Source organism: Cyprinodon tularosa, unplaced genomic scaffold, assembly GCF_016077235.1.
Source record: "Cyprinodon tularosa strain WSP-4 unplaced genomic scaffold, ASM1607723v1 ctg370, whole genome shotgun sequence".
NCBI classification, from domain to species: domain Eukaryota; kingdom Metazoa; phylum Chordata; class Actinopteri; order Cyprinodontiformes; family Cyprinodontidae; genus Cyprinodon; species Cyprinodon tularosa.
Genome location: NW_024039086.1, coordinates 963,893 through 975,000, shown reverse-complemented (window position 1 = coordinate 975,000; position 11,108 = coordinate 963,893). Strand labels below are relative to the sequence as shown.

The 11,108-nt window shown below is 39.3% G+C and overlaps 1 protein-coding gene across 1 annotated transcript in view; it reads left to right on the top strand.

Moving 5' to 3' along the window:
* The window catches only part of LOC119790778 (heparan sulfate glucosamine 3-O-sulfotransferase 5), a 65,917-nt gene extending 60,888 nt beyond the window's left edge, over positions 1–5,029 (top strand). The window contains exons 2-3 of the mRNA XM_038296498.1: positions 247–388; positions 4,038–5,029. Of these exons, the coding sequence (XP_038152426.1) occupies positions 282–388; positions 4,038–4,968 (1,038 nt within the window). The 5' untranslated portion in view covers positions 247–281 and the 3' untranslated portion in view covers positions 4,969–5,029. The remainder of the gene's footprint in view (positions 1–246; positions 389–4,037) is intronic.
* The last annotated feature ends 6,079 nt before the right edge of the window (positions 5,030–11,108 follow it).

The following is an 11,108-nucleotide window of genomic DNA, read 5'->3' as shown; positions in this document are numbered from 1 at the left end:
AAGGTCGCAGTCTTACACAGGGTTCAATTGGATTCTCAGCTTGTCTGAAATAAATAAATCGATGTAAGCAAAGTGGTGGCGGTGCATTTCCATCTGATCATTAGATTCTAATGCCACTGCAGCACATTGCAGGCGTGGGTGAGCGTGGCTTAATCACTTGTAAGACTTGATGGAGTGTGTGTTAATAAACATTAGGCTGTCTCTCCTTGCTGCTGATGAGTGGTTCATGTGCTGGCCTCTCTGCAGGCTGAAGACGCAGTCCTGAAGATTGATGGAGGGCCATGCTCTTCAAACAGCAGGCATTGCTGAGACAGAAGCTCTTCGTTCTGGGCAGCCTCGTGATCGGAAGCGTCCTCTATCTAGTGGCCAGGGTTGGGACTTTGGATAGGTGAGTGATCAGTCCTCTGACATACAAGACATCCTGAGTTAGATTTATTTCTAAATACTGTATGCACTAACCAGGAATTCTACTTCATTTAGAAGTTTTTGTAGACATTTAGCATATGTTAAAAAACTTTTGATGAAAACAATACAGCATTACGTTTTGAAGAGATTGGGCATTATCTTAAATCTGCTGTAACATCTCCAGATGACATTCTCTCCTACACTGCAAAAACGAAACAGAAATAAGTAAAAAAATTCTTAAATGAAGTATATTTACCCTTAATTTGAGCAGGTAAATAAGATGATCTGCCAATAGCATGAGTATTTTTACTCTTAAAATAAGATAGTTAGATAATATGCACTTGAAATAAGACGATAACATTGTTTTTTCTTATTTTAAAAGGACATCGTCTTGTTCAATTGGCAAAGTGTCTCACTTACCTCCTCAATTCAAGGAAAAATGCACTTATTTTAAGAAAAAAATAACGTATTGAGATTTCTATTTTTGCAGTGTAAATAGGAGAGAATGTGATCTGGACATCAACAGATTTAACAACAAATTTTCCCCAAAGCAAAAGCAAAATATGTACAAAGAACATAAAGGTGTGGTAGTTAAAAATGTACACTTTGTGCTATGTTGGCAGTTTTAATTATAAAAATTAAGGTTCACAGTCAAAATATGAATTTGTTTTTATTAATTTATCAATTGTTTTATGAAATTAAGTCTTTAATAGGATTATGAATCATGCAAAAAAAATTAGACCTGCCCCCCAAAATGCAAAAGTCTATTTCTAATTTTTAGTCCTTCCTAAAACTGGTAATATGTTGTGTGCATCCTTTTCAGAATGAAATTACCATGGAATCTTATTTTGTCTTAATTAAAAGCAGGAAACATCCTGTCTGCGAAGACAAACTGCACTGCAAAAATAATATAGATATAAGTAAAACAAATCTTAAATCAAGTGCATTTACCCTTAATTTAAGTAGGTAAATAATATGATTTTGCCAAAAGAATTAGTATTTTTGCTCTTAAAATAAGATCATTAGATATTATGCACTTGAAATAAGACAATGTAATTGTTTTTAACTATAAATTGTCTTTTTTGATTGGCAGTCTCTCACTTTCCTCCTCAATTCACGGAAAATTTCACTTATTTAAAGAAAAAACAACCTATTTAGATTTATTTTATTTTTTTGCAGTGTGGTAAAAGTGTGGATGTATATTGGGAAATGTTATCTTCTAGGTCATCTATGTATGGGGTGAGCTCCCTCTTCTTCCTTCAATAACCATGACAGGCCTTTTTTATCCCCCTCTAGAACTCATATCTCTATTATCTACACCCAGTGATGGTGGGTTAGTTTACCAAGGCAGTGAAATCAAACAAATCAATCAGTCAATTTCTTTATTGTCCGCTACAACTTGCATTGTAACCGACATTTCAGTTTCAGATCTAATTTTTCACCACATATATCACATGCATTGGGGGTCGAGGCCATGCATGCCGTGGAACGTTGCCCACCTTGAGGCAGTTCCCTTATAGCGCTGCCTTTATCTTTGTGGAACGATAGGCACTACATTGTGGGCGGGAGGGGGGGGGGGGGAATTATATATCACACGTTATCCTTTTTAGGGTACAGTTTGAGATATATATAAAAAAAGCAAATTTCAAAAGACGAACATTTCAGCAGAAGGAAAACATTGGACACATGAAAACTAGAGATACAATCACACTGCAGTAGCCTGACGTAGTCCGACTCAATTCTAGTCAGAATAGGAGTCTGATACTGCTCCATAGAGCTGTGATTATGGGGCGTGTTTCGAACGAACCAGGAAAAAAATGCCTCTGCACTCAATTGGATAGACCTACAACCAATAAGAGGAATTAAGCGACGCATAGTTGATGTCAACAAAAATCAAAGCGTGCAGTTGCATGCCTAGAATAAGATGAGCATTGATCGCGTTTCTCTGTTCCTCTTTTAAAATTAATTTGCTGTCGATATCTTCTAGAACAGACCTAATAGCAGAATCTACTCACCTCAACTCTCCGGCGGCAGCCATTGTTGTTGTCACCCAAGCGCGCTTTGGTCACGTGGTTGATTACGTTACTGTTGATCATCTGTCCATCATCTTATAAAGCCCGCCCTGACAATTTAATTGGCCCGCCAGATATTGTGCGAGCATACTCGCGCTACTGCTGAGCAATGCCAGACCGACCTTCCCGACCTCAAACGTTGTGGGCGGGACTAAGTTCGGAATGGCACCCAGGCTAACACTGCAGGCCTTAATGTGCAATTCTAATTTCCTTCTATGAAATCCAATTGTTTTTACAGGTTGTTCACATTTTCAAATATATATATAAACTGTATGTGATCTTCCATGTGAACTGCATTTATACAGTGTCCTGCATGCGCAGTATAGGACGCAGTCATTTCGCAAGTAGAAAGCGTGTTCATTGTTTACAGAAGTAAGCATGGATGGTAGTGCTGGAGCGCATCTAGCGATATTTCATTTATTTTCCAACTGGAGCCAGAGCATTAACAACACAATCTTTTCCAGAAGATCAAAATAAAAGGCTGTTTACACAGTCGTGTCATAGGGACCTATGTCATTAGGGAGACCAAAAGCCTGGTCCCCATATGGTAAAGTTCTCTTCTGGGGTATAGTTTAGGACTAAGGTGTGAATTCAGTTGAGGTTAGGTTTATGTATGAACCAGTAATGGTTAGGGTTAGAGTAAAGGTCACAGTTAGGCTGTAGAAATTGGTTAGAAATGAATGGAAGTCAATTGAAGTCAAACGTGATTGTGTGTTTTCCTTTCTAGCCATCAGAGTGAGGACCATTTTTTTTCCAATTTCACCATCAGATTGAGGACCAGTTGTTGTAAAGTGAGGACATTTTGCTGGTCCTCACAAGCTATTTTGCTAATGGTTAGGTTTAGGGCTAAGGTGTCAATTGGACTAGGGTTAGAGTGAGGTATGCATTGGAAATGGTTAGTTTTAGGGCATAGAAAGGGTTGAAAATGAGTAAAAATAAATGGAAGTCAACACACGGTCCTCACTACGTATGCCTGTGATGGACTGGCCTCCTCCCAAGACTGTACTCCACCGTTCAGGTAGAGACTTCTGGAGATAGGCACTGACAGTCACAAATGGATGGATGAATAGTACAATTCTGACCTAGGTGTGGGGGAGCAGTGTGCAGAAGCAATTGCTTCATCTATGAGTTTCTTTGACCTTTAGGGAAACTGTAGCAGGGAGAAGTGCTGCATGTGGAGGGGAAGTGATATTTGCTCTAACTAGACCGTCATAACACTTCAGGTCAGTTTGATGTTTGTGCATCAGGCTGAGAAAAAGACTTCTTAGATCCTGTGTTTAAGGAAGTGGCCAGATCAGTTGCAACTTCAGCCAGTCCTACAATGTGTATACAGTGTTTTTTGTTGTATATCATGGTGTTAAGATTGTGAGGCCTTCTTTCTGACATCATTAATCTCAGGAATTTGGCAGCTGATGCATTGGCCAGAGGATTTTATTTTTGCATTTAGAAGGACATTTTTAAAAGAATGAAATTACTCCTTATATATTTAACTTATTGTATGAAAGATTATAAATGTTTTTTTAAATTCTTAGGATATCTGTTTATCTGTGTTTCTATCAGGCTTCAACCAATTTGCCCCATTGAGAGCAGATTTCACCCCCCTGAGCCGGAGCAAATCCCTCTCCGAACGCTGCAGTTCAAACGCGGGCTGCTCCATGAATTACGTAAGGGCAATGCCACCAAAGATCAAATACGCCTTCACAACCTGGTCCAGCAGCTGCCTCGGGCCATCATCATTGGAGTCCGGAAGGGCGGCACCCGCGCCCTGCTGGAAATGCTCAACCTCCATCCGGCTGTCGTCAAGGCTTCGCAGGAGATTCACTTCTTTGACAATGACAAAAACTACGCCCGGGGCATTGACTGGTACAGGGGTAAAATGCCCTTCTCCCTCCCTCACCAGATCACCATCGAGAAGAGCCCTGCCTATTTCATCACGGAGGAGGTTCCCGAGCGCATTTTCAAGATGAACTCCTCCATCAAGCTGCTGATTATCGTCCGAGAGCCCACCACCCGGGCCGTGTCCGACTACACCCAGGTACTCGAGGGCAAGGAGCGCAAGAACAAGACTTACTACAAATTCGAAAATCTGGCCATTGATGCCAACACCTGCGAAGTAAACACCAAATACAAAGCAGTTCGGACAAGCATCTACACAAAACACCTGGAGCGCTGGCTCAAGTACTTCCCCGTGGAGCAGTTCCATATAGTGGACGGGGATCGCCTCATTACAGACCCGCTGCCTGAGCTGCAGCTGGTTGAGCGCTTCCTCAACCTTCCCTCCAGAATTAGCCAGTATAACCTGTACTTTAATGCCACCAGGGGATTTTACTGTCTGCGATTTAACATTGTCTTCAACAAGTGCCTGGCAGGCAGCAAGGGCCGCATCCATCCGGAGGTGGACCTGTCAGTAGTGACTAAACTGCAGAAGTTCTTCCACCCATTTAATCAAAAGTTTTACCAGATAACAGGAAGAACATTTAATTGGCCATAAAATGTAGTTTTCATAAAAAACAATAAAGACAATAGTCTCATAAGGTAACAGCACTTTGTTTAATTTAGTGCTGTTACACCAGTTACACCAAATGATAAAACTTGATGTAAGTTTGTTCTAAATGTGTAAAATGGGACTCAATAGTTTGATGTTTGGACTCAGAGGTTAGGCAGAGAGTCAGTTTTCCTATCTGTCAGTGTTTTTCCTGTGAAAAAAAATGTTAATGCGGTCTTTACAGTGGCTTGCAGAAGGGTTTATACCTCACGTAATATTCTGCTTGTTGTAATGTCAACACAGCAAATAGTATAAATTTAAAAAAATCTGAATATATCAGAGTACGTTCATTATCAGATTCTTTTAGCACAGGTGTAAATGACCAGATTTTTAATCACAATCTATCGATTTCCAATATTACAAAAATCTGTCACGATAGGATTTTAATTTGATTCAATCAAATGCCCTGAAGCTGATGGCTGCAACATGGCAAAATATGAACGTTCAATAGGTGTGAATCCATCTGCAAGGCATAGTAACTAAAGAGGGTCATTTCAAGAAAATCCTCACAGGCATTTCTAGAATTATCATAGACTTTAAAAGTCAACCTTTTATTCAATAAGAGAGTAAAAATGAGAAAAAGTTCTGTGTTTTTTGTTATTTGTTTAAACCAAACTGCATGTTAGGTACAGATGCCATGGTTCAACAGGTTCAGACATCATCTGTTGGTTCTCAGTCTCTGATTTCTTACTTAGGCTAACTTATTTGATGTTAATTGCCTTTGATTTTCAGCAGAGGCTTATCAGAACCTGGTTTCCAGTTTAAGCTTAAGCCTTTAGCCTATTGTCCTAGCTAAGGCCCGGTGCAGTGGTAGCATTAGTTGGTTGGTTGGTTATTGTTAAAATGAAAGAGATTTACCCGAGTTGTACATGTGTATACGCGATACAAAGATTGTGATAAACTTAATGCCGTACAACTTTAAAGGAGAAGTCCAGTCACCACAGAATAATCAATGAATCCTTATTTATTCCTAAACCTAATGTGTTTGCGGTGATTTAATTAATTTAAATGAATTTTGAGTGATTCTTTTTTTTTTTATTAAAAAAAAAATTTTCATCACGATCACTGAGTCTGGGAGCGGCCATATTTGTCCAAATATAGTAACCCCTCCCTCCTGCCATCATCCAGCAGTGACGTCACTGTGCGGTAAGCCTAGCGCCATTCTCCCCGCTTTACAAGCAGAATCAATGGGAACTACTAGACACATCTGCAATCAACAACAATTATTGAAGATTTCCAGAGGACTTCACCATTGAAATTCACCAGATTATTTATTTTACAGTATGTAATAATTTCACATTTAAAGTACTTTCAGAAGTTTGTATTCTGAATACCACTTGATTTTTCCTTTAAATGCTGTGTGAAACAGATCTCCAATCCGCCTGCTCTCACTCTATCTTTTTAAAAACAGTCACACATTTACCTGCCGCCCTCTAAATGCAATCAAGTAGCTTAGAAATTGTTGCAGGTCAGAAGAAACCCTAAAACCATCTTAGCTGTCCATACCTGAGCTTGTTTTTTAAATTTAATGATGTGGTTCATATCCCACTGGTTTCTCACACTAAGCCATGCTGTAATTGGCACCAGTAGGTGAAGTAATGTCCTTTGATGGTCAGCAGCATTCGTCCGTTTCTATGGAAACATCATCATGTATCATAATTGTGTTGTTCAAAAATATTACATTAAATGTACATGTTAACGTTTTTCCAGTACGTTTCTGTGTCTTCTTTGCAAGTAAAAGCGCATTAACCGGAGGAAATTGGGTTAGCACTTCAGTGTTAGCCTGAAATAATCATAAGAACAAGGCGGTAAAGAAAACAATAAGCCAGCCTTTATTGTGACATCAGTTTAACATTGCTCTATCTGAAAACAAACACTTTGATGATGCCCCTCATTTCAACACGTAATGTCTCTTGTGTGCTGCATTCATGGTAGACTTAAGGGCTGGTTATCCTCCCGCAGCAGTGTGTCGCAGGTATGATGCAGACATTTTTTATTTATGCCCTGTATTGGAGCGTGGTCTGCGCTATGATATTCCACACCACAACATCAGAGGGACAATCAGCAACTAGCTGTGGGTCTAGATAAGGCCGAGGCGGAGAGGAAGTGGGGGAAAGTTTGTGCGACAACAGAGGGACATGAGGGCCAAAAAGAGCGGAGATCCAGGTGGAAAAAGGATCCCAGCGTTCTTGGGCACCTCGCTCTTCTAGCTGGTCCATCTTCTCCAGTCGTTTTCCACAATGGCGGTCATACAAACAAAACAAGCCGGTAAGGTGCCAAACAGGAAATACGCATAGTGTAGAGCAGATGTAGATTTGACCAATCAGAGGTCTTCTGTTCACATGCCCTGGTCTGGAGTTCCCTTTTTTAGTCATGATAGAGTTCTCACTGTTGACCTGATTAGAGGTGAAGGTTTAGAAGCTAGGAGCTACAATTTACTGTATTCAGATCCAGCCTTCTACAAATACTACAGGTCTCCATTTGGCAACAGAAACAAACAGATTATGGATGAAAACTAAAAGGAAGTTGTGTACATTAGCATGTGTCGCACAGGTTAGTCGGCTAAGCAGTGCAAACTTATGGCTAAAAACTTTTTAAAAAATGACCTTTTTGAGGCAATAAATTTTTTTAAGTCAACTTAAAGTGTTTTGGTGAATGGCTGAATTAAGTGATCTTATAAAAGAAACCCAGCAGATTTAATTAATGCAGACAAAGTTATCAAATGAGGCATTGTGTCGTAACTTTAAGGAAAAGTCCGGTCAGCAAGGAATGATCAGTGCAGGCACGTGCAGAGGGGGGGGGGCTAAGGGGGCTTGAGCACCTGCCCCTTTTGCTCCATGATCCCAATGTGCCCTTTTGGTCCCTTTTTTTTTTTTTTTTTTTTTTTTTTTGACACATGTACTGAAATTATTATTATTATCTTTTTTTGGCAAGAAAAACAATACAATAAGCCCTCCGGTCACATTGTTACCTTTGACCTTTTGCCGGTGACGACGCACTTGCCTCTCGCACAGTCAGATAAGGCGGCTAACTGCGGAGCTTAAGGTAGCGAACATTCCACATTACACTGTGGCCGCTGCTCATTTGGCCCTAAGCAAGATCAACCATGATCGGACGGATGGCTATGTCTTCAGTCTGCACCGCCTCTCCAATGTCAACCTGAATAGAGATGTAAGTGAAACCAAATGAGCCCCATGGATGATGCAGTGTTGTTTGATCTAAAACACTGTTTACTCTGTGCTTTTAGTCTTTTACATTGAAAATTATGTTTTTTAATTCACAAAAAACTGTTCTGTAATGATTACAGAACAGAGGCAGTATGAATTAAAAAACATAATTTTTGGTGAAAATACTGGAGTAGGCTTGCTACTTGTCAGACAATGGAAAACTTTGAACGTTGTATAATTTCTCTACTTTAGCAAAGAGTAGCGGTTTAAACGGAGGAAAGTATAGGACGTGGCGCGCCTTTCTCTGAAGAACTACTGAGCGGGAGGAGACAGCCAGGTGAGGAAAAGCTGTTCTTATCTATCGATTCAGTATTTTTATCATACAGACATTAGGCTGTTGTTCTTGTGCTATGAGCTAGCTGCTAGCTAATGACTTTGCTAGCAAAGCAAGATAACTAAAAAGCTTCCCTGTGTCGTTAATGATAGTAGGACATTCTTCAGTATTACTTATGCAGTAGGGGCACATCGCCCGTCAAAAACCTATCATCTCCATAATGGATATATGTCCGATTTTCTAATTTCTTTTGCTGCATGATGTACATTTCATTTATTCTAGCGTTAGGTAAATGTATCTTGAAGGAGAACTCATCCAGAACTACCATGATAGATATATGACAGATATAATGTATGAAGCTGGTGAAAACAAAACTGCGCAGCTTATGCAAGGAGGATCGGTTGTCAGACCTTCTTTTGTTGGCATCGAGAAGGATGTGCCAATCATTCACAGTGAGGTTAACATTTTTAAAGACATGGCTAACAGAAAACTGCTGCTGTGAACAAAAGAGAACAAAAATAGCAAAAATACTTAAAAGTTGGAAATTTGTTTTTAAACAGTTAAATCACCATGACGGAAAATACGTTTTTGGATCATAATCTTGGATTTAGTTTGGGGGGAAAAGAAAGGCAAGAGACTGAAATAAATAAGACATTGACCTTCACTCAACACAGAAAAGATGAGACAATGAGGAAAAAAAGAAAAGAGAAACTGACAAGAAAAAACGAAGAGGAAAGATTGAAGAAAATGTATATAGGTACTTACAAAATACACTAAGACACAAACAGAGTAGGCTTTTCTCATGGTGACATGCATTAATAAAATGTTTGCTTTTGTTCTTTTTTTTCTGCAGTTCCACGTTAAAGTTTGATGCAGCAGCTCTGCTTTTCTGAATGGACCGTCTCCATCTCCACTGTCAGTACAGCAAACCAGGCAGACATTCTTTTTATAGATTACAGTACACTAAAAGGTTGCATTGTGCCCTTGTATGCATTTTTAACAGTTTAATTCTGTAAACACAAAATATGTCTGGTGGTCCAGCTCTGATTTACATCTTTGGCTAAATTGCAGGTTTGAATATTGTAATACTTTCCTATAACAAAATAGACCTGCAGAAAGAAATTACTAATAAAATATTTTACATATGCATAGTTCTATGTTCTATGTAGAGATTTCCCTTTGCTTTGATTGTATGTCTCACAATTTTGTAATTTATCATTGTTCATTAAACTCTGAAAGCTATGTGACTTTGTTAATATTCTGTCCTAAAATGCGATAAGATGTGCCCTTTTTTTTTTTTGAGCACCTGCCCCTTTAGTGGTCTCTGCACGGCCCTGGATCAGTGGATCAATATCTATACCTTAAACTAATATGTTCGCTGTGATTTAGTGAATTTAGCATTGAAAATAAAAATATTATTTTCATTATGATCACTGAGTCTGGGGGCAGCCATTTTTTCCCAAATATAGTAGCCCCTCCCTCCTGCCATCTTCCAGCAGTGACGTCACGGTGCTGTAAGCCTAGCGCCATTCTCCCCGCTTTACAAGCTAAATCAATGGGAACTACTAGACACATCTGCAATCAACAACAATTATTGAAGATTTCCAGAGGACTTCACCATTGAAATTCACCAGAGCTATAGTGAAACTGACAATGCCCACGTGCATGGCAGCTGGATGTTGGAATACATCGGGGAAAAGTGAAAAAAAAAGTGTTATTTCACCTTTCTGATTCCTGATCCTCCACGGACGGGTTCGTTGTTGGATTGCCAACTTGAAGAGGGAGGATTTGCCATCGAACTTCTGGCCAGAGAAAAAACACGTAATATGTAGCCAACATTTGGAAGAAGAATGTTTTCAAGATGACTTGGATAATAGCGCGTTGTGACAAACACCAGATACAGCACTGGGACTTGATCAACAGCCGATACCGCACCGTGACGTCACAAACCAGTAGGTGGCAGTAGTGTTCTTTGACAAACATGGATGCCTCCAGTAAAGCACATTCACATGAAAATTACTCTGAATTAAAAACACTGATCATTTATTGAACAGGATGGAATAATTTCACATTTAAAGTACTTTCAGAAGTTTGAATTCTGAATATGGCCAGACTTCTCCTTTAAATTTCCTCCCATTGGCTGTTCCCTTAGATATCTAGCAAAGATGCTGAGGACCCGATGATGTGAGGACAATCATTCCCATTAGGGTGCATGTGAGATATTTGAAGCCATCAGATGATGAACAAAACAGTAATGCTCCCAAGTTCATAAAAGGAATTACTGATAGAGAGAAAAAGATAAACATTTTTCAAGTTAAAAGTTATTTAAACTCTTTGAAAACTGAGATTTGATAGACAGGAAAAAAAAGGAGGAGTCATATTTCTCATCTATTCTACAGAACCGATCCATCAAAAGCATCTTCTAGAACTTTGAATTAAACATTGAGATCAAATGGGACAGTGCTGCTGCCTAAAGGAAAATTAAATATATGATTCAATCTACGTATCAGGAATGAATTTTCAGAGTTGTTACAAATGGGGTCAAAATAAGTTATGTATGCTTTAGAAATCAATTGAAGATGTTA